At 41.5% G+C, this 25,095-nt stretch overlaps 1 protein-coding gene across 3 annotated transcripts in view; it reads right to left on the bottom strand.

Annotated features, from left to right (window-relative positions):
• The window catches only part of CWC27 (CWC27 spliceosome associated cyclophilin), a 254,437-nt gene that overhangs the window by 74,121 nt on the left and 155,221 nt on the right, over positions 1-25,095 (bottom strand). For 2 of the 3 annotated variants that reach the window (XM_075589973.1, XM_075589957.1), the window contains exons 12-13: positions 17,207-17,316; positions 15,347-15,447 (exon numbers count right to left, since the gene is read on the bottom strand). In XM_075589973.1, the coding sequence (XP_075446088.1) occupies positions 15,347-15,447; positions 17,207-17,316 (211 nt within the window). Of the gene's footprint in view, positions 1-3,351; positions 3,631-15,346; positions 15,448-17,206; positions 17,317-25,095 lie in introns of those variants that run through there. The other variant, XM_075589964.1, reaches the window with a different exon arrangement.

The raw sequence follows: 25,095 nt of genomic DNA, 5'->3' as shown, positions 1-25,095 counted from the left end.
CGGCCGCGGAGCAGATGCTGTGAACATCATTGTCTGACCATATGACCCAGGGTGGTCTGAATGTGTGCAGTGTGGTGTGCAGTGAGAGTGTGTGCAGTGTAGAGTGTGTGCAGTGTAGAGTGTGTGCAGTGTAGAGTGTGTGCAGTGTAGAGTGTGTGCAGTGGGTGTGTGCAGTGAGTGTGTGCAGTGAGAGTGTGTGCAGTGAGAGTGTGTGCAGTGAGAGTGTGTGCCGTGAGCGCAGTGTACAGTGAGTGCAGTGTACAGTGAGTGCAGTGTGCAGTGTGGTGTGAGAGTGTGTGCAGTGTACAGTGTGTGCAGTGAGAGTGTGTGCAGTGTGCAGTGAGAGTGTGTGCAGTGTAGTGTGTGCAGTGTAGTGTGTGTGCAGTGTAGAGTGTGTGCAGCGTACAGTGTGCAGTGAGAGTTTGTGCAGTGAGTGCTGGGAGTGTGTGCAGTGTGGTGTGCAGTGAGACTGTGTGCAGTGTGTGCAGTGTAGTGTGTGCAGTGTAGTGTGCGCAGTGTACAGTGTGCAGTGAGTGTGTGCAGTGAGAGTGTGCAGTGAGAGTGTGTGCAGTGAGAGTGTGTGCAGTGTGCAAAAAAATGAAAAAAAAAAAATTTAAATGTATTTTTTTTTTAAACGGGAGCCACGTGAAAACCGCGTTATAACCGATTTCGCATTATAACGGGGTTCACCTGTAGCTAGGAAGACAACTCCACACGTTTTGCAATTGAAGAAATCTTTGATTGTATATGTTTTAGAACCACTTACATTTTGAAAAGTTTTTAGGGGATTAATAAAACTGCAAGCTTTGCAGGCCCCACATTTAAAGGTGCCTGTTGTGGTGTTGGTCAGCCATGTTGCCATTGTTGGTGTTTTATAATGGCTATGAACCAAAGAATCTGATAGATTTTTTGATCTTCTGTAGGTGATGGAGGGGGTGTCAGAAAGTACTTTCCTGTATATTTCATCCTCTAAAAGGATATGCCAGTGCTTGTGAATCACTCATTTCCCTCCACTGTTTGCTGTACGTGCCAATAATTCTAATTGGACTTGGCTGGTTCTCAATCTCTTTTTTACCATACAGCAACTTATTTCTGTCTGATTGTTTGGCTCGTTTATACACCTTGTTAATGCAGCTTTTACTGTAGCCCCTGTTCAGGAATTTTTTACTCATCACCTCGGATTGCTTCTCAAAGTCTTTTATAGTGGAGCAATTTCTTTTTACCTTTAGAAATTGTCCCACAGGGATTCCCTCAACTTGTGGTTTTGGATGGTGGCTTGTGAACAGTAGTAGATTATTAGTGGCTGTAGTTTTAGTATGAACCGTAGACTGCAGTAGACCTTGTTCATCTTTGAAAATTTCCAAGTCCAGAAAAGTTATTCTGTCTTGGTTAATTTCACTGGTAAGCCGCAGGTTGTGATCATTCTGGTTCCATAGCAGAGGATATGAGCTCTCTACACTGAAAGATCACTACATGTTAAAGACAGTAGCAGGTTGACTTAACATTGATTTTCTTGGAAGACCTTCCAGGAAACCAATACTGTACACCATTCAGCTAAAACAGACTATCTACTGTGTGATCATACATGTCTCTTGTGAATTAGCCCTTGTGTTCCCAGTGATACAGACACTACACCATAAAAATCATTTCTTATTTTTAGAAAAGCTCACTTTAAAAAATAAAAAAATATATATGTTTTTTTTCCACGTCTGTAGGGGCTTTTTGCATACTTCATGTTTGGATGCGTTTCAAGTACCACCATGCAATTGATTTTAAAATATGAAAAGTAGCTGATGAGAAATATTTCATACCATTACAGACTTTAAAAAATGCACTCTGCCTAAATTGCAAGCTTGCCGAGGCAGATAATACCCTTCACAGTATTTCTATTTTCTGTAGCATTTATCCTTCTATTTACTGTGCTTCTTTGTTAAACCAATGTTGTATGTTATATTGTGAAGCAATGCCGATTAGCTTGCTATGAAGATTTAATGTTGCCTTATGTAGCTATTACATCCTGTAGATTGGGCTCTAAATGTTTACTATAAATCCAGAATGCTTAAGTAAATTATATTTTCAGTCAATCCTGTATACAGGCATACCCCGGTTTAAGTACACTCACTTTAAGTACACTCGCGAGTAAGTACATCTCGCTCAATAGGCAAACGGCAGCTCACGCATGCGCCAGTCAGCACGTCCTGAACAGCAATACCGGCTCCCTACCTGTACCGAAGGTGTGCGCAAGCGGGGAGACTATAGAGTCTGTTACAAATGCCTTATTTACATCAGTTATGCACGTATATGACGATTGCAGTACAGTACATGCATCAATAAGTGGGAAAAAGGTAGTGCTTCACTTTAAGTACATTTTCGCATTACATACATGCTCTGGTCCCATTGCGTACGTTACTGTGGGGTATGCCTGTAGTTCGTTCATTGTACTTTATGATAAAGTTGTATTTAGCCTTCTACCATTAAAGCAGAAAGGGATGAAAAGTAGAGCACTGCAAAAGGCAAAGGGCTGGAGGCAAAAAAAATGACTATTTATTGGGCATATAAGCCAAATGGACAAACACACATACTAAAAAAACTCTGACGCGTTTCCCGCCGTGGAGGCGCTTTGATAAAGCGCCGCCACGGCGGGAAACGGGCAAGAGTTTTTTTTAGTATGTGTGTTTGTTCATTTGGCTTATATGCCCAATAAATAGTCATTTTTTTGCCTCCAGCCCTTTGCAGTGCTCTACTTTTCATCCCTTTTACCTGTCATCACTTCATCGGTATTGAAGCACGCCCATCCGGTTCATGCACACTCACAGCAGCAGTTCCATCGTGAGGATGTCCTCCACAGCTGCTTAGTGGACCCGGCGTAGCCAGTGTGAGGACGGGGCTCCATTCACACACGTGGACACCGCGAGAGGAAGACATCTGACGGAGACGACCATTGCGGAGGTGTGGATCGTCTGCCGGTCTCCCATCAGCCGCCACCCCCTGTACGGAACCTAACAGCAACAATGCGGGAGGATTTGCAGGCACCCGGTGAAGGAGCAGGAGGCTCTGTCTATACAGGTCTCTGCCATTACCAGCTGGCATCGCATCCCGGGTTGCCATCCCCGCAGTTAGAGGAAGGAGGGGTAGCGCCTTCTGGATTCCGTTCATTTGGGGGTAAGAACTTGCGAGCCGGCTTGAGGGCTACCCCGACGGAGTCCAGGTGAGGTGGTGGTTGTACCAGCTTCACACACACTTGGCTGAAGCACACAGACCACCAGTTTATTACTTATGCACACCGGTTTTTGATATTAAATTTATTCATTTCATATGTGGACACCACAGTATTGGTAGCATCAGCTTGGGGGTCCTTCCCCCTTTTTTCTCTTTCCCATTAAAGCAGAAAACATGAACTAGGGGATCTTTTGAAGCAGATGTGCCATAATTTTACAGCCGAGGACCACCTTGATTTAGGCGAAATGTACTACAGCCAATGACTGGAAGAATGGTGCATCAAGGCAACATTCTGTGTATTAATTGTCTCAACTGAAATGGCGCTGCGGACTGCAATTTTTATTTCCTGGAGGTTTCAGCACATTGGAGGTTATTAGTTGTGAAACATGGATCTCCCTGAACCAGTTTCCCCTAGTTAGAACACAAAATAAATTAATAAAAATGTGATGGTGGATTGCCAATTTAAGTTAACAGGTCAGTGTAAAAATAAACTATCAAATCAAACAACGACTTAAACTAAACATGGTACTGTATGTAGCAAATACTGGAAGCAAACTGACTGCTAAGAAAAGCAGCATACAGTAACTTTAAATATATTTCACCATAAACTTCCACAAAGTACCCTCACTTCTCTTAGAAATGTTAAACTTTACTGGCAGTGTTCAACAACCTTGGAGAACCCAATATTCTGGGATTCATGAAAAAGTTGTAAAACACAAGCCAGAGGAAATTATTCTTAAACCGCATGAGGCCACATTTGGAATAATGTGAGCAAATTAAGGTTACTATATACTGTAGTAACAAAATTAAAGGATTGGGAAAAGTGCAGCATAGCATACTGTAAGAAAAAGTAATGAGAAATTAATTTCAGAAATACATCAAATAAATACATAAGCACCTAGACATTATCCCGATTACGTGAGTGACTGACCATTATAAGGTGCAAGTTTGTAAAAGCTGATATACTAATAAATAAAGCAAGTATTGGGTAGAACAAGTTCTTACCTTCAAGCCTCTCCACTCGTCTGCTCCTCCCTACATATCAGCTTGGATCTCTCCTTATGTCTCTTATCTCCTGCACTTTGATCATAAACTGTCTTCTTTTCACCCCTTCCACCTCTACTGCTTTCTTTCACCATAAAACGTTTCCCCTCACTGCTCCTTACCTGTGGAACTCCCTCACATTCAGTTTACGCCAACAGCTTTAAGTCAAACCTAAAAAAACACCTTCTGATGAAATCACTTAAATTGCCTGGACTTAGGTCTACTGCCCCACACCCATAGTGGCACTTACCAACCATCATGGCCAAGCACTGCCATCCACTCCACATACTCCTTCACCTGTCTCTGTAAGGCTCCTAACATACTGCTTAAAGCAGCAATACTACTATCCAAATATATTTTTGTTTTCTTTTTTTCTTATTTCTATATATAAAGCATGGGACAATGTATACATTCACATTCTTATCTAAGCTGGCAATCGTTTGGTGCTCCTGTTATAAATATATACAAATCCTGATTGTGTGCCGAACATAATGGCCGCCGTTGAGTTTCAATCAATCGTTTGGTCATTGTAACTCAGCTGCTACAATGTATCCTAATATTACTAAGGCAGCCTTTTCTATTGTTACAGTTTACAGCTCACAGCAACAAATTATGACAACCAGGAAAGTGTTGCCAGGATCTTGCACTGCGTGGGAGGTGTGCTAAAGCCTGCTATAGAAATCAAAGGATGCTTTATAACCTATTAAAAATGGTATTGAGAGACGATTAAAAACAAAAAACAGTCACTATTATCTAATACTACAGAATTGATTAAAAAAAAAAAAGAAAGAAAACCCATAAGATTTCCCTTAGGGACAATAGGGATTTCCTTTCCGATTGTCTGATTTTGTTTGTTGCAGTTGGTTATATAATTCTCTTTATTGTATGCTTTCCTCTGTAAAGCGCTGCATATACTGTTGGTGATATATAAATAAAAATATACATACAAGATTATTATTACAATAACATTTTAGTGTACACGTTATTTTACTATGGTTATTCTCTTAATTCTTACTAGCTATGTTTAGAAAGCAATAGATTGTTTACTGCAGTAAACTATATCTTGTTTTGTATTTAAGAAGCCGGGGGTCATGTAATGCCTCAATCAAATCCGAGAATGTCTTATAAAAGTGAACTTTCCTGCAAAGGATAATTGGTTTTGTGACCCTTGCATTTCAGTTTCGTGCATACAATATTTCCAGACCTGCAGTGTTTCACGATTGCAGCCAGTGTATGCATACCATTTTCTATGCATGCGTGATGTATGTCCAAGTGACCCAGAAGGGTTAGGTAATATCCATGACTATGGAACTATTTCATGGTTAAGGAAATCTGAGAAGTCAGGATGTTTGTGGCTGACGGTTGACTCTGCGGCTGCAGACTTGCAGACAGGTACATGTTATCACTTCTGCAGGACTGCCACAACATTCCACAGCATCTGGCAAGTAGCCTTATAAGGCTTCTTAGCCACTTAAATGAAGAAAGCTTTTGTTTTGTATCTCACTCTAAATCTGCTAATAACACTTCCTAAAATGCCTTGTTAGACAGCACAACCTGGTAATGATTATCAAACACCATACACAATGTTTACAAAAGAATCTGATTTCTAACTCTTTAGCATAAAAAAAAGCAGAACACTGCTAAAAAGTGCTCAAAATGTCTGCTATGACACATGCCAACCCAGCAGCTCTGCCAAAAATGCAAAGGAAAAAGTTTGCCAAGTGAAAGAAAACATAACAAATTGGTAATGGTTTATATCTCGACAGAAAATGAAAATTATACTTCTATGTGCGGCTGCTCATGTGGACACATAAAAATGTCTTTGAGGCAATCATTTTACCTCAGATAACATACACTGACAGTAGACTACACAATTTTGGCTAGGTTTATTTTTTTAAGGCAGTAACTATATCCTACAAAACTGTCTGGGAAGGCCAAGTGGTCATTCATTTATTTCAAATATACAAACATATGTATCTGTGGTGTTTATAATATGCAAGCATGTTTGTTCAGGATATATTAAAAAAAAAAAATAAAAAAAAAATTGCGGTCTCCCATATGACATACATGTACTAGTAAAGAAATACTTGGTAAACCTGCAATAACATATAATAAAAAAAAATATATATATATATATCTATCTCTATATATATATATATATATATCTATATATATATATATATATATATATACACAATGTTCAACAAACCTATACATTTGCACGCCCCGGGCGAGTGGATTAAACATCGTGGCGAGCTCCTATTGGCCCAAGCAGCACACGTGTGGTACTAGGTGGCGAGTAGATTTTTTTGTTCGGCGAGTAGATTTTTTGGTGATTTGTCGACCACTGTATATATATATATATATATATATATATATATATATATATATATATATATATGTGACAAAAACCCTCCACAGTAAAGCATAAAGCAACTGTAAATATTACTGTATGTTCATTTGCATGTCTTACACAGGTCTGCAACCCTGTCTTTCCCCATTGTCACCCAGCATACAGCGCTTCCACTGCAGCAAGGGATTCTGGGAAATGACATGCAAATGAGCACTCAGTGCCACCTTTTGTCTCAAGCTCGTATTACACAAGCCAATCCTCAAGCCAATGCATGCCTCACACTGATGATACCCATCAAGGTTGAAACATGTATGTGAGTAGGGCTAATGGCTTTGCATCTCATCCCAGCCTCTGTTTAAAAGCTGTGTTTAAAACAGCATGCATTGGCTTGAGGATTGGCTTGTGTAATACGAGCTTGAGACAAATGGTGGCACTGAGTGCTCATTTGCATGTCATTTCCCAGAATCCCTTGCTGCAGTGGAAGCGCTGTATGCTGGGTGACAATGGGGAAAGACAGGGTTGCAGACCTGTCTAAGACATGCAAATGAACATACAGTAATATTTACAGTTGCTATATATATATATATATATATATATATATATATATATATATATATATATATTCAGTATATACTGTACCACGATATTACCTTAATAGTTACCCCCAGATATCGCCCTGTCAATGCAGTTTCCGATCGTGCCAAGATTCTTCCACAGTAATAATAGGGACAAATAAAACATTATTGAAGCTCAAAAAAATATAGCTGCATAAGGTATATCGGAGTGTTAGAGGCAGGGCTGAAACCACACAAAACACAATGTAAACCTGGAAAATGTCTGCGTCCTGGAGTATATTTACTGGTGCAAACTTTATGATATTGTAGGCTACAGTCACTAAAGTTCAACATTGCTGTGCTCAAATGTTTTATTCATAAATGGCTTGTGATATTCAGTCTCATTTGCATACCTAATTCATTCTGTTAACTTGGGGTTAAATAACACTAGCAATACGAATTACTAAAAAATATATACATTAATCAGAGCCATCATTGTGTGGGAAGGGGGAAATCCCACTTTTGTAAACCCGGATTATGTATAAAAAAAATTCTAACAAAACCCTATGGCAGAAATGTATTTATTTAACCCCTTTGATGCATGATGCTACCCATCCATTGCAGTGGAAAACTTTCAGGCACTAAAGGGGTAAACATACCACATAAACCACCCAAAAATAAAATACAAAATGCAAAACATCCACATGGGTAAATATAGTAGCCTTTAGTAGCATAACTGGAAGCTAGCCACGTGTGGTCTATGACTAGCTGGCTACCTGGGCTTCTAAGGGGTTAATATATTAATAAATGCAACACCTTTAATATTATCCATTTGTCTAATCTATTCTACTTTGGCTAGTCTTATTTTACGGATATAATGACCATTATATACATAAGCAAGGTAGGCATTATGCCAGCCTGGGGTAGATGATAAAAATTGGTGCTTTTTTATGGAGGTATTCCAATATCGCAAGAAGTTTAGAGAACAAAGTGTAAATCAGTCATTCGCCAACAAATCCTGCATATACTGCTGTTTAATAACGTTGACATACCTCCAGTAAAAAGCATCTTCTCGCTGCTTTAATACAGAACTTGCGATGTGACTTCAGTAAATAGGACAATAGTTAAAATTGCAGCCAAATACACAAGTCAATTTTTTTAATGTATCCTTAGTAAATTCCCCTTACTATTACATTGCTATCATATAATTTGGGGGGATTGGTAGTTTGGCTATATTAGTGTTAGTCAAGATTCCTTGATAATCACCCGGGGGGTCATCAAGCCATAAGTAGTGGATATTTTGGGTAAAATAATTGCATCAGATGCATCAAAGAAGTAACATGCTATTGGTTTTAATGGGATGGTTTTCTCAGATGTATCCTGTGCGGTTTTTTTTGTCATAGGATTGCACCACATTTGCCTTAATATATATAGGGCAGAGTGTGGCATGCTACACAATACAGACAATTGTTTTCCTGGGTCACCAATGAAAGGAGGCATTGCGGAAATGCTTAGGCATAGGGGACAGATGATATTGAAAACAAATTGTCTAACACCATCCAGCACAAAAACTGTAGCGACAAAGTGAACTAATGCCAGTTGCGGACAGGGTTGCTCACACTCAGTCGACAATGGCCACCAGCAGGACAGGTTTTCAAGATGTTTTTAATAAACACATAATTAAAACTAGGCTAATCGGTTAAGTATCAGTAAAATAACTTGCTTAGGTACGAGTTGCCCTGAAACCCTGTCCTGAGCTCTCGAAGGCTATATACAACATAACAAAGCTCCGACGCATTCATTCAAAAACACAGGGGAAATTAAATATTCAACTATTAAGCATACGTCCTACGTTATGTTTTTATTTCCATAGAGCAATGTAACATACAGTAGCAAAGAAACCACTGGGAGCATCCAAATAACTACTAATTTAACTGCTAGCATGAACTGACATTGAAGGTCAATAAAGGCAAGGTGGTATTTTTAATAATATGCAAACTGTGAATGTATTCTAGAGTGTAGCCTAGTGGTTACTGTCTTGAACTGAAAACTAGAAAAGCCAATCTATCTGCTCTCAAGTAAAAATGTCATGAACACAAATAACCCTTAATTTATTTACTGCAGCTGTTTTGCTTTTCTTGAGAAATATAATCTCACTGTTAGAGAGAAATAGAACAGAGTTCTGGAACTAGCCCTACCCAGTATTGGGCATAAACAGCATGTAAATAAAGCTGTGATTACTTGCTTCGGGGAAACTCTTGAACGTGAGGCTAGTAATAGAAAATGATGAAAACCTTTTATCTGCAAGGCACATAGGTGGGGGTATAGATATACCTATAACAGGGGATAATGCAGCAAATGGTAACCTAACTGGCAAAAAGTGACTGGTTCTCCTCCTGTTTTGGAACAAAATACCCGTAGAGCTAGATAATATATGTCATCTTCATGCACTGAATAAACGAAGAGAATGATCTGGTTAAGCTACGCACTGCGTGGTCTCTCCTCTGGAGCGTGCTTCCGGCTGTATGATGCAGTAGAAAAATCCAGTGTAGGAAAAAACGGGGCCTAAGCACAAGCCAATATGATTAAAAACTATTTATTGGAAAAAGGGTGACTGCATGGAGGGGTACCTCTGACGCGTTTCGCACTCTTGGCACTTTGTCAAAGAGTGTCTCCCACTCTCTTGTCTAAGAAATGTCATAGAATCCAAAACCGGAAGTGACGCGACAGGCACCATGTGGCGTCGTCAGCATCAAAACCGGAAGTGGACTCCGCGGTCGGCGATCCGACCAACATAGACAGTGACCCCCTCTGGATGGAGGATAACATAGCTGATCCCTAATTAAAAAGTTAAAATAAGTTCATACTTCTATTTCATTTAGTGGTATTTTTGTTTTTATGTTCTTCACAAGCTTCTTTTATATATTCCATTCATCTGTTATTTGTTTTTTAATTAGGGATCAGCTGTGTTATGTTAACCTCCTTCCGGTTTTGACGCGGACGACGCCACGTGGCGCCCGCCGTGTCACTTTCGGTTTTGAAGTCTATACATTTTCGGAGACAAAGGAGTGGGAGACACTCTTTGACAAAGCGCCAAGAGCGCAAAACGCATCAGAGGTACCCCTCCATGCTGGCCTCCATGCTGTCACCCCTTTTCCAATAAATTGTTTTGTTTTTTATCATATTGGCTTGTGCTTAGACCCCGTTTTTTCCTGCTGTGTTTTTTCTACTAATCTCACTGCTACTTGTTCTCCAAAGTATGTTTTCACAAGCATCTCTCACCTCAAGGGTGTCCCCGTGGGACCGCCCATTCTGCCATTATGGATCTGCATAATCCAATGGTTAAAGAAATAAAAATAAAATAAAGATGCCAGCATAGGCATAGGTATTTTTGCGATGTTCCCCTCGATCGCTGACTCAGCTGAATTACATTCATAGCACCTCTTTATACTTCAAGTTGCCAGGAATTGGTGGGGTCAATAGTGGTAAAGATAGGAAAAATTGTCACGGTCATTCGAATTTGCTGAGAAGGGCAGAGAGACACACAGGACAGAGAGACAGACAGGACAGAGCGGTACACAGCCTCACCTCTCTGGCCCATGATGCTTCCTTCTCTGCTTGGCCACACCCCCACCCACCCCCTGACAAGACCTCCTGATTGGCTGCATTACCCAGCATCAGCCATATCAGGATTGATGAAACTGACCAACCCCCTAGCAATAGCCCTGCTTTCTCCCTGCTCTGGGAGATCGGGGAAATCCCATGGCACCCTTTTGATCCTCTCAGGGAACCCCAGGGTCCTGCAGAACCCTGGTAGGGAGACACTTGTCTACACATTCAGATGTTATGACATTTACAGAAAGGGAATGCGAAGGGAAAACTACAGTGGTTTTAGGAGCATGCACCCACATTTTTTACTGTACAAATCAACTGCTAATATTGATCTGCAAATCAGGTTTTGCGTGAAAAACTATTTTGACACATTTACCCATCTCTGCATAGGAGATAAACCAATGTTCTCTCAGTGATTCAGCAGCTCGGACATGCTCCAAGGGACTTCAGTTCGGGCTAATACACACACACCAAAATAAACAAACAAACAATGCTGCTTCACAATTCTTCCAATACGTACAGTATACTTGGTCATTAAGTTCTCGCCAAGGATCCAAGTTACAATCAGCATAACCAAGGGATCTTAACTAGCTTTAAAATTAGATTTAGAAGATTTTAGATATGTCAACTATATCATCCCCAAATGTGCCGATTTCATAATATGAACGTAGACTAGGGGTGGCCAACACCCTGCTTCAGCAGAAGTGGCTCAATCAGTGCCTCAGTTGAAGTCTGACCAACCTGTGCTGAAGCAAGGATATCCTGAAAACCTGACCTGTTGGTAGCTCTTGAGGACTGGAATTGGCCACCCCGGTCATAGACAATGTTTTATGTCAGCATTAAACCATAAACACTTAGGACATTTATTCAAACACACAAACATTTTTTGTTGATTGGAATGGAATATTCATTCCCAGGCATGCTCTATTAAATATTTTCAATTGTGCATCTTTCCAAGTTTCAGCAAATAGGGCTATATAGACTTTGAAAAAAAAAGCCTTCAGTATCTGTTCAACATTCAGAACTTAATGAGAGTGTACTTTCCATTCTGCCCGCCAATGGCGATTCCCTGACGAAGTATTTTACGAAACGCGCAGGAGGTGCGCAGTATTGCGTTGTTCCAGATTTTATATTGTGGACTTTATCTCAGTTACAGCGTTTAGTGTCCCCATATGGACACACGCACCCGCAGCTATTCTACACCGCCGGAACGTGCGAGACTCGACGGAGTCGCAGTGACGTCATCAAAAGGTCTACCCGGAAGTCTGACACGAGGATCTCAATAGACCAGCGCCGGTGCGGTTACATCTTTGGATCCAAATAGATGTTAAGGACCGGATCGAGAGACCATTGCCAATAGCCTGGGAGACAAGGACTCCATCTCATAGAGTGGCCCAGAATTGACCGGGTTGGTGAAGAAGAGAGGGTGATGTGGTAACATGTCCCTAACATGTTATGTCTATACCATTTTATCTTGATGTACGTGCGATACTTACCTGCTGAAACATTTTCACATTATATTTAAATATTACACAATGAGGTTTTGCGCTGTTTTTTCTTTTGTTTCTTCTACTAAGTATAAATAATATGAATGTTGAGGACATTGTGCCCCATAGGACGTTAAAACTTTCATGTTTTTAGGACATATCTTCCACCACATTACATTCATTTCCCTGACTAAACATAATGGACAGTTCTAAATTACTTGTATTTTGCTTCCTCAATTGACATACAGTACAGGTGTATTTGTTTTGCCTTTGGTTTCTACCCAAACAAAACGATTAGGCATACAGATAAGGTGATGCTATAACTTGTGGTTTGATGTTTAGAATGTAAAAAGTTTGGAAATCAGAGTTACTTACATACACTGAATCATTTTTATATTCAGCCAAAAGAGCATATTCCAATAAACTGTTGTTTTTGAGATACTATATTGGTTCTCCCAGTATGTCTAACGGCAAAGACAACATATTTACAGAAAATGCCAAAGATTGGAGGCTCTCTGGAATCATGGTAAGGATTTGGAAGTGCTTGATTGTGCCAGTTACTGAATGCAGAACTGATACCCACCGTTCCTTTGATCCTCCCCCCTATTCTCCCAGTTGCTGGTGCTTATTAATGGTCTAACTCAGAGGTTCCCAATCTGTGCGCCGCGGCGCCCTGGTGCGCCGTGGCTTGCCTAGAGGGGCGCCGTGATTATCCCTCCCCACCATCCCTCTGATTATCCCTCCCCACCATCCCTCAGAGGAAGCCGGGGGCGGTGAGTGTGTGTGTCTGCCTTCCCGCTCCTGGCTCCTCTGTCTGCTGGTGGCTGCGCGGTGTCCCGTCCCCTTCTGCCCCGGGTGATAGGAGAAGGTAGCGGGGGTGCTGGGGGGGAGTTGTACATTTGCCTGTCCTGACGGTGGGTGCAGGGGGAGGCGGGGAGCCGCCTGCACGGATCTCCTGCCCCCCCCCCCCCAGTCACTCACATCCATCGCTGCCTCTGCTCTCCACTGTGTGTGTATCAGTGTGTGTGTGTGTGTATATGTGTATCAGTGACTGTGTGTATCAGTGACTGTGTGTCTGTATTAGTGACTGTGTGTGTGTGTGTATCAGTGACTGCGTGTGTGTGTGTATCAGTGACTGTGTGTATAAGTGACTGTGTGTGTGTATCAGTGACTGTGTGTGTGTATCAGTGACTGTGAGTGTGTATCAGTGACTGTGTGTGTGTATCAGTGACAGTCTGGGAGAGTGTGTGTCTGAGAGTGTGGGAGAGTGTTTCTGAGAGTGTGGGAGAGAGTGTGTCAGAGAGTGAGAGAGTGTGTCAGAGAGTGAGAGTGTGTGTCTGAGTGTGAGTGTCTGAGAGAGTGAGAGTCTGAGAGAGCGAGAGTGTGTGAGAGAGCGAGAGAGTGTGTGAGTGAGTGTCTGAGAGAGTGAGAGTGTGTGTCAGAGAGTGAGTGAGAGAGAGTGTGTCTGAGAGAGTGAGAGTGTGTCTGAGAGAGTGAGTGTGTCTGAGGGAGTGAGAGAGAGACAGTGTGTCTGAGAGTGAGAGTGTGTGTCAGAGAGTGAGTGAGTGTGTCTGAGAGAGTGAGAGTGTGTCTGAGAGAGTGTGTCTGAGGGAGTGAGAGAGAGACAGTGTGTCTGAGAGAGAGTGTGTCTGAGAGTGAGTGTGTGTCTGAGAGTGAGTGAGAGTGTCTGAGAGAGAGTGTGTCACAGAGTGAGAGAGTCTGAGAGAGTGTGTCAGAGAATGAGAGAGAGAGTGTGTCTGAGAGAGTGAGTGTGTGTCTGAGAGAGAGAGAGTGTGTGTCTGAGAGAGTGAGTGAGAGTGTGTCTGAGAGAGTGAGGTCTGAGAGTGTGTGTCTGTGAGAGAGAGAGTGTGTCTGAGAGAGTGTGTGAGAGTGAGTGAGAGAGAGTGTGTCTGAGAGAGAGAGAGAGTGTGTCTGAGAGAGTGTGTGTCTGAGAGAGTGTGTGCCTGAGGCCAGAGCCATGGTCAAAAAGACCGTGCTGAGCCGCGCCACTTACCCTTATCATCTTTAGTTAGTGTGGCTTTAGATGGCGCTTCCGCAGGCGTGCGGAGGCGTCTGGAATTGCAGGAGACAGGAGAATTAAATTTTTGCCGCTGAGGGAAGCGGAGGGCCCGTCACGTGACTGCCAAAAGCCAATGGCAGTCCGTGACGTCGGCGCTGTGACGTGGCGCGCTAGCCCCGCCTCCCGACCCGCCTCCCACACGGCTACACAAGTGCGCACGCTGACTCTCATGCAGGGACACAAAAAAGCTCCTGCTTGAGAAGGAGAACATAAGCGTCAGCGCTCTTCTTTTCACCATGTCCGAGGCCTGAGAGAGACACCAACTGCGCACTGCAACTGTTAGGTATGTATATACAACTTTGTTTTTACTTTGGGCGCCGCGGAAAAATCCTGATCGCCTTGGGGAGCCTTGAAAAAATTCTGATCGCCTTGGGGAGCCTTGAACCGAAAAAGTTTGGGAACCACTGGTCTAACTACTAGTGCTCTTGATAGATAGAAACAAACAAGTGATACTCAGGTCACACCAATAAGCCACTGCTCAGCCCTAATTACAGAGATGGGTCCCGTAAAGCTAGTTTCAGCAAGGACACTTTTTAGCCAAATTAGGCAAACTATAATCTCAGATATTCCAAACGTAAACCCAATCCTGTTTGTGGATCAATAGCTACAGTATACACACCTTAAAACATTTAATAAAGTACTAGTTCAATTCATAACTGTCAGTAGGATCTTGTCTGTTATGCACTCCATGCCTCTTCAAATACAGTACACTGCATCCGATGATACCTGTATCAGTTTGGCAAGTGAAATGTGTACCTATTCCTCAATTTATTGGTCATACAACTATTTTACCAGATGTAGCCAAAAGTATGGTTCAACTAATTAAATAAAGCATTTCACTCCATTGCTCTGACTTTATTTACTTGAATTGCAAACTCTACATTTTAATACCGTTTATGGGTGTTAAGGGTGTATTTCTTATATCGCTCTAAAAACCATGTCCTAGGTAATTTTATGTTTACGTGAACGTATGTAAAAAAAAAAAAAAATCCTTTACCATCCTTTGTCATCCTCCACTTCTGTTTCCGATACTTCTTCTGGTGTTTCAGATATCGCCTGAGTAAGCTTTGATTTAAACCGGTCCAGGAGAGCTAATGTCTGAAATTGAACATATGTTATTTTTCCCCCAATTCATCAATTCTGATTTTCACTGTAAGTTAAGGCAGTATAAAGGTGAAAATCACATAACTGGTAAAAAAAACAAAAAAAACCTTAAGATGACATAATGTACGGTCCATCTACTGTGTTTTCAAAGTTTGGGAGCTGCATGTACAAATATGTCATCAAGTGAGCAGTCTTTGTGATTTAAATGTGAAATGATCTGAAGCCATCTGCATTCAATGTGACCTACAGACAATTACTTCCAGGAATCTTTCCCATGATCTATATCAAACCAGCTCCTGATGATGCAATAGTGGATTTGTTCTGAACACAGAAAATATTGTCCTTGTGTATTGCGATTGTACACATCTTTTCATAGGTATCATAAACATTTCCAAACTGTACTTGGAAATGTGTTAGAAAAACTGAGAGGGAGCGCTGACAATGGGTAGAATAAAGCACAGGGTTACAGCAGCTAGTACAGTGAAGGAAAACCCGACACATGGAACTTGAAGTGCTCGTTTATTGTCGATCACAGTTTCTGTCACAATCCCAGATCATCGTCTAAAACTAAGGGAATAAATTTAAATGTATCAGAAGTGCTCGTTTATTGTCGATCACAGTTTGTGTCACAATCCCAGATCATCGTCTAAAACTAAGGGAATAAATTTAAATGTATCAAATTAACACATTTTATGTCATGTGCTTCAGTAGGTTATAGTTGTCAGAAAGCAGGAGTCAAGAATACCAAAAAATGTAAAAAAAAAAAAAAAAGTCAATGAAATCAGATGAAAGTCATTTTAATGACTTAAAGAAGTCATAGCCGCATCCAACGTTTCAGTGCATGCAAGGAACGTCAACCGATGGAGGTGCTTCTATGCAACGAAACGTTGGATGCTGCTTGAATGACTTCAAGTAATTAAGTTACAATTACTTTCATTTGACTTCATTGACTTTTTGCATATTTTGGTGTGCTTTACTCCTGCTTTCTGATGACTACTCCATATTGAAAAAGATTTTGACTATCTTACCACCCTCAATTGATACTCTTGAGCTGTTTAGACCCAGTTTAGAGGCATCCCAAGTTGCTGGCTTCTGAATTTTATTGTTAGCATTACTATGTTATAGTTGCTCATGTTTAATAGAATGTTAAAGCACTTTAGACGGTGTGGGGGTTATCGTGACATTTGTTTTCTCTGGCAACAGCCAGCTGTGTATTTAGTGCAAATTTTTCCTGCTATGTCTGAGGATGAGGGTATATTAGGTTATTCACTGTATTGTTTCCTTATTCTTGACAAATATTTGTGATTGTGACCAGAATATCAATCTATGACAAACAACCACTTCAAGTTCTATGTAAGTGCTGGTTTTTCACTACTTTAATAGGAAAGGTGTTAACTGTTTAATGGGAACAAATACAGCTTATACCATTCCTTCAAAGATATTCACAGGTTATAATTATGTGACACAATGCATACACTGCTTATACATTTCATACCCGTGTCTCAGGTACCAAACATTAGATTGTAAGCTTTTAAAAGTAGCTATTATTGTGTCCATGTCTTTTGGATTGTATCATGCACAAAAGAATTGTGATAGACACCAATTTCTCTGGTGGAATCTAACTCCTCCTACTCCCCCCCCCCCAAAAAAACAACTAGTAGGTTATACAGTAATATGCATTCCAGTATCAATGATCATGGCACTTAAAATGTGCTACTATTACAGTGTTATATTAGATCAAATATAAAATTACCTGTTCCTCCCTTGGTGCTCCTTTCTTTGTCTTTTTCTTCCTCAGCTCTTCATACTTCTCCTTTTCTTTGAGGTATTCTTCGAGAGCGCTATCAGCAACTGTTTTTTCAGCTAATGAAAGGCAATAACATGTCATTAAACAAAGTCAATCTAATATTCTCAAAGCAGTAATATGCACTGCTCAATTTATTCATTTATATTTTAATAGAATTAACAAGCGCATTACAATAAATAAAAGTAAAAAAAGTAGGAAACCAACTGGGTGAGATCACTTCCAGTAGTTCAAATACACAAAGCAACTTTTTATTTTATTATATAATATATATATATACATATATATATATATATATATACACACTATAAAATAACTAAGTGCGCAATCAAAACAATATAACCAGAAAATGTATCATTTAATGCTGCCAAGGTGTTAATACTATACACAATAGTATTGGAAATATAGAAGGGAGAGAGAAAACACAGGCACAAACAATGATAAGTATAAACTTTTACAAAGTATCAGGGAAGGAAATAATGGTATTAAGACGAAACCAATGAAGATGAATGTGAAATAATAAGAAAGAACCAAAATATGGTGAAGTATGCTTGTATTCTTCAAAATGCGCAAAAGACAAAAGGCTACTTACAAAGTAGCAGATATAACAGGCATGTAGGATATCAAGATCCTCTCCTCACTGCTGCCGATTCCCCCCGTCAACGGATATACAGTAACAACACGCTGACGTCATACTCGCGAGACTGGAGGGATAGTCAGGACGACACTGGAGGCAGCTGCAGACGCATCTGAGTCTGTGCGGAGTCTCGGCGTTCCACATGGAGCCAGAATCAACTAACCGCCATACAGATCAGCAGTGAGGAGAGCATCTTGATATCCTTCATGCCTGTTATATCTGCTACTTTGTAAGTAGCCTTTAGTCTTTTGCGCATTTTGAAGAATACAAGCATACTTCACCATATTTTGCTTCTTTCTGATTATTTCAGATTTATCTTCATTGGTTTCGTCTTAATACCATTATTTCCTTCCCTGATAATTTGTAACAGTTTATACTTATCATTGTTTGCGCCTGTGTCTTCTCTCTCCCATATATATATGCCATATATCAATATATATATCTCAATCACTCCAAAGTTAGAGAGGATATAGGGGGGTCCCCTGAGGCTGAAATCAATTTTGTTCAGCTCAGGAGACCCCCTGCTCATGCACACTATGAATAAAAATAAAATGTAAGTACCCGCTAAGGTAATGATTTTTTATTTGGGGGGGGGGGGGGGGGGAGGGGTGTGAGGATGCAGGTGGTCTCCTGAGTCGAATATAAAACAAAAGATCAGAATGGCAGTAGGTCCTGCATGAACGAAACTCACCAGCCGGTCTCCTGAGTCGAACAAAGTTTATTTCAGCCTCAGGGACCCCATCCTTCCCGAGATACAGGCCCCGTTATGGGGCGCCGGTATCCCCTGTGCTTTGTTTTGATCCCACGGTCACGTGACACACAGAATTTTTAAATGACGGGGATACCGGCACCCCATAACGGGGCCTGTGTCTCGGGAAGTAGGGGGTCCCCGGACATGAAATCAATGCTGTTCAGCTCCGGAGACCCCCTGCTACATTTCTTAAATGTTAGAATTTGAATAAAATCCCTGTGATCGCCTGTGAGAGGCGCGCAGTTAGAGTGACTGACTCTTACTGCGCGTCTATTACAGAGAAGCAGACCTCAGTAGGACTCACACAGCAGGGACCCCTGCTGGGTTACTCCGATGGACCATGTCTGCAGCTGACCATCTCGGGTCCACCACGCGGCGTAACGCGGAATGTACCCAGGTAAATGTTCAAATAATGCCGCTGCATCTATACAAACTCATGAGCATAGTTAATAATTAACCATCAGGCCAAAATTCCCATGGACTTAAATGGGAGTTTTTGGCTAATCGCAGTGAAATCGGCAGCTTTGGGGCCTTTTGACTAAGCACGAAGACCATAACATAATTGTTCAGAGTATTGGCATGTTTAGGTCAACCAGGTATTTTAGGCGACTATTAAGTCATTTCCATACATATGTAACACAGCAGACAGTACAGAGTTCAAAATTGCAAGTGATATCCATGCTTGTGTTTTTTAAAGATGATATATTGCAGCACCAGTGTCAGATCACTCCAAAAACTGCCGCGATTAACTCAAGACAGAAGATCTCAAGAAAAGGAAAGATATACAGAGCGCACCAGAGATCACTATACAATTGTACACTGGTTGTGGCCTCTTAGGCATCCATATCGGCTTTATTGTGAACTAATGATTTTTAATCCGAGTCATTCATTGCCGTTTGTTTACTTTTAATACAAATCGTATACTGATCCCTGGTGGTTCTCTGTGTATCTTTCCTTTTCCCTCACAGTACAGTTTAAAATGCAAAATTAAGACTCCACCAGTATTAGCAAGGATCAATTTATACGAGAGTACATAAAACCATTTAAATATCTTAGAAGCAGGAAAACTTATATTCTGATAAGTTCAGATCCTAAGATGTACAGTCACTGCTGCAGAACGATAAATGTTACTCTATGTTATAGCTATTTCTTGAAGATTCAAACTCCATTACTTCTAGTGAGCTTGTTTTGTCAGTCCAATGTGTCCATACCAAAAGATGAACTCCAGGTGTGACCATCACCATTTCAGGTTCAAAACAACCCTAATATTATTTCTTTATTTCTTTCTATGAACATGTAATCAGACACATAATACATGGAGAGAGTTTGTGGGTAAAGACACTGGCTTCTCAATACTCAAACCCCTGTTTGAGAACCACTACAAATGGCTGTGAAACAGAGGCGGTACACATGAAGTGGAGTACATCATGGGGGTTGAAGGGACAGATAAACATTTTCCTCTCAGAGGCTTAGCTGTAAATTAAACTTCCAACTTCAAAATACAATTTAATGTACTAATAGATGTCACATTCACTTGTCACCACGCTTCACCACTTACACCTGTCATTATTTCACCTTGTTTACAAGGGTAATTGAAACTAAAGTGAAGCCAATTAGCAGTACCAAGCACAGAGTTTCAAAATCCACTATTGTAAGTGTTGAGGGGACAATTTACAACTCAGAAAAAATGATGGCAATAATAAAATAAAGATACAAAAAAAGGAACATTCAGAAAAGCACTAATAAAGGATACAATTATTTGGAGACCGTTGACTTGTGTTGAAGCATTTCGTGTACAGTCCTGATGCCTGGGTTTGTGATAACGTTACAATGTTTGATGCAAAAAGCCCCTTGTATGTATGTATGTATGTATGCATGCATGCATGTATGTCTATATTTATATAGCACCATTAATGTACATAGCTCTTCATAGCAGTAATACACGTGACAATCATATAAATAACAAATAACACATAATGGGAAGAAGGGCTTCAGACATACAGTAAAAGTAACATTTAGGAAAAGGAGTCCCTGCTCCGAAGAGTTTACAATCTAATTAGTAGGTAGGAAAAACATACAGAGACAGTAGGAGGGTGTTCTGGTAAGTGCATCTGCAAGGGGCCAAGGTTTATGTGTGAGGTGTATAGTATCAGCCACGAGCTACTCATATGCTTCGTTAAGTAGGTGTGTTTTAAGGTGGATAGAGAGGGTGCTAGTCGGATATTGAGGGGGAGGGTATTCCAGAGGTGTGGGGCAGTCAGTGAGAAAGGTTTAAGGCGGGAGAAGACTTTAGATACAAAGGGGGTAGAGAGAAGACATCCTTGAGCGGAACGCGTGAGTCGGGATGGTGCATAGCAAGAAATTAGGGCTGAGATGTAAGGAGGAACAGGAGAGTGTAAAGCTTTAAAAGTGAGGAGAATTGAGTGTGTGATACAGGATTTGATAGGAAGCCATGAGAGGGATTTCAGCAGGGGAGACGCAGAGAAAGATTTAGGAAAGAGTAGAGTGATTCTGGCAGCAGCATATAGGATAGATTATAGGGGAGACAGGTGAGAGGCAGGAAGGTCGGACAGCATGAGTTTACATTAATCGAGACGGGAGAGAATGAGGGCCTGTGTCAGAGTTTTAGCAGTCGAGCAACAGAGGAAAGGGTGTGTCTTTGTAATATTGCGAAGGAAAAAATTACTGGTTTTAGCTACCTTTTGAAAGAGGAAAATGGGAGAGAGGAGTTGAGTGTGACCCCTTAGGCAGCGTGCTTGCGCTACTGGATGTATGATAGTACAGTACTTCCAACAGTAATGTGGAAGGAGGTAATAGGGCCAGATTTAGGAGGAAGTATGAGGAGCTCTTTTTTTAACATGTTAAGTTTAAGTCGGCGGCGGACCATCCAGGATGATATCGCAGAGAGACATTCACAAACTTTGGTCTGTACAGCAGGTGTAAGGTCAGGGGTTGAAGAAACCTGGGGTATACCCCCAGAGAGATCGATAGAGGAGGAGGTGTTCGCAAAAGAGACACTGAAAGTACGATGGGAGAGGTAAGAAGAGATCCAGGATAGAGCTTTGTTATGAATGCCAAATGACCTCTGTCTTTAGCAGCATATAAGTCATTAGGTATTTTAGTGAGGGCTGTTTCAGTGGAGTGAGCAGTGCGGAAGCCAGATTGTAGAGGGTCTAGGAAAGAATAGGTTTTGAGAAAATGGAGCAAGCGAGAGAATACAAGACAGTCAAAGAGTTTAGAGTCAAAAAGCAGGAGGGAGATAGGATGATAGTTAAAAAGACAGGTAGGGTCAAGCTGTTTTTGAGTAATGGTATAACTGTTGCATGTTTGAAGGAGGGAAAGGTACAAGAGTAGAAGGAGGAGTTAAAAAGTTGTATGAGTGTAGGGATTATAGTAGGAGCAAGAGGTTTTTGTAGATGGAAGGGAATGGGGTCAAGACAGCAGGTGGTAGAGGGAGAAGAGGAGATCAGCAACAACACTTGAAACATACACTCACACCTGTCTTCAATTGTTTTATTCTTTTTAACATTGAACAGTTTGAAAAGTGATTCAGCTTATTATCTTTAAACAGTTCTGCATGTAAACTGATTTCACTAGAGGTGCTAGCATATAATTATATATAACAAGGTCACCTATTAATTCTTCAGAGCTTATTATGTGGAAAAGTCAGAGGGGGCTATTTCTAAAGCTGTGTTGTGGGCTGACGCACTTGAATGGGAGTTAACACCCATTTAAGTCAACTGAGGTTGATGCTCGTTCGGGTATGTTACCCTATAACAGAGACCGATGAATCTTGGGGAAGAGTGTTCACAAAATGAAATCTAAATAAAAAGCATGACCGGTTTAGATAACGATAGATACACACACACACACACACACACACACACACACACACACACACACACACACACACACACACACACACACACACACACACACACACACACACACACACGTAAATACGTCTAAAACAAACAAAAAACTGTTTTAGGTACTGTAGAGATGTAGCAAGAATTAATATTCTCAGTGCCACAAAATACCAAGTGTAAATCCCTGGCATTTACTATCTGTGGCCCCCTTGCCGCCCTCAAGTATCATATTCAGTGCGCCACTTTGTCGGCCACACTTGCTGAACTGAACTAACATGTAACAAAGTGACAAAGGTATTCAGACCTTGTGGAAGCGTTGACGGTAGAGGGTAGCCAGTCTTCATAATAAAGGTGAAGCTTGACTGATTACCCCTGAAAACCATGGGTCCCTGGTAGTTAAGTAGCACCTTAAGCCAGGGACACTGTATGTATACCTAAAACCTGTCCTGTTATGTGTTTTACCTTTTCCTGTTATGCAATAAACATGGGGTTCCAGGAGTGGGAGTTTCAAGGGAGATATTTGGGTAAAAATGTATTTAGATTCTGTGTAGGAGTTCGGGAGACAAAGTTACCGGTAGTACCGTAATTCTCCTCCACGTGCAGGCAGTGTCGGAGGATATGTGAGGTGAATTACACCGGGGATACACAGTGTCCCCCAGAATCCTGGTTTTCGACTCCAAGTATTCCAGACCCCTGTCCCCCATATGTATAATGTTCCCAAGAGTTATAAGTTTAATAAAACAGTGTAATATGTTTTATACCGTATGAATAAAACTCTATACAGTCAGCCTGGGCATCTACATAGGAGCCGGGATGTCTGCATGGAGATCGTGGATCAAAGGGGAGAAGGGAAGTCCAGAGATGTCGGAACAGTTTGGTGAGCGGGGAAGGGCGGAGTAATAGGTCCGGAGAACAAGGGCTTCCCGCACGGAAGACACTTGGACTGCCAGACCTGGTGGAGCCTGCCCAGCGGGAGGCAATGTGTTGGCTGGGGGTAGTCGCTGCTTCTTAGGCATGATTCCCATTGGCCAAGTCATATTTCCTGCCCACCCGGCTTTTCGAGTCGGCTCGACACACCCCCTCCTCTGATGTCAGCAGTCAGACGAGCCCCCATTCTGATTGGCTGGCTGAGTTATGATCCATTCTCTGATTGGTCGCCAGCCCCTGCTCCATAGCCCCTGCTCCATAGCCCCTGCTCCATGTTAGACATAGAACACAAAGGTCTATGTAAGGGGACTGGCCGATCAGAAAACCAGACGATTTCAGGCTTAGATCGGTGAGGCGCTGGCGGGCTTTTCAAAGTTGCTCTGTTGCGAATAGCAGAGCAACCGGCTTTGTTTTTAGCTGAGACCAAGTCCTGCATTTTGTGGCCAAGTTCTATTTTCTGCTTTGTTCGCGGTTAGTGGCTATAGCCTGGTATCGTCCCGGAAGAAGGTACCATGAAGTTTCTGGACCAGGAGCTGACAAAGTAAGCCACCTGAAGCAGGCGCCCTGCACCTAGTTAGGCTACTGTCTCCCCCCAGGACCTCCAGCAAGTGTATATTCGCTGTATTTTGTGTACCATTTGTATGTCTGCTGGTCTCACCAGAAAAAAAAAACTAATTTTATTCCTTTACCTTGTTTTGCCTTGTGAATGATCCCAGAAAAACAACAAAACAGGCAGCGCTACCCACAATAGTATGACAGAGTATATATTACCTTATGTATAAATGACCAAACATGCATAAGGGGCTGCCCAAGATACAAAAAACTGACCCCCTGGTCAGAACTATAGTATGGAAAGGGAAAGTATCTACTGGCGCCAAATAAGATATATACTGCAAAAGGATATAGGAAAACCAAGCCTGTTGGCTGTAGACACGAAACTCCTCACGTTGTGCTTAAAGAAAAGAAAAAGCACAACACATAGCGTAATACTGTGACTATAAACGGACAACACTTAACAACATGTAACAGCTGAAAAATAAATTGGTGAAATCTCAATATTAAAACATTTAATAACAATTATAAATAATATATATTACACACGGACATTTAATAAACAAATAATGCGATAAAAATAGAAGCACTCTGCACTGCCGATGGAGATAGTAGCAATGCCTACTCACCAGATGGAATGAGTAAGTAGGCGGTGGATAATTTTGAGAGTATCCCCTCTCGTTTGTAAAGCTGCTCTCTGCTGGCTGGCGTCTCTGGGACCGTAAGTGTGGAGATCTTGGTACGGTGCCTTCCGCGACTCACTTGGGAAGACGCCCAGGAGGTGATGAACAGCAACAGCTGATTCAATACGCCGTCGACATCAGCAGGAAAACCAGTTAGCAGCAAACGCAGATTCAGCAGCAGCAGCTGATGCAGCACGCCGTCGGTGTCAGCGGGCTGGCTGGTCTGCTGCAAGCGCAGATGGAACTGAGCGTGGGGATACAATCTCCAAAGTGTAGAGTGCTAAAACGCCACCCTACGCGTTTCGAAAGGCTCTCTGCTTTCTTCCTCAGGGGTATATAAAATATGGAGTCCAACATAGTCCCTTAAATACAAAATCTGTGATTCACAGGGATTGATTTCACCTGCAGTCCAAAAGCAC

This window comes from Ascaphus truei, chromosome 1, assembly GCF_040206685.1.
Source record: "Ascaphus truei isolate aAscTru1 chromosome 1, aAscTru1.hap1, whole genome shotgun sequence".
NCBI lineage: Eukaryota > Metazoa > Chordata > Amphibia > Anura > Ascaphidae > Ascaphus > Ascaphus truei.
The sequence above is the reverse complement of the archived record's forward strand: the minus strand, read 5'-3'. Positions and strand labels throughout refer to the sequence as shown.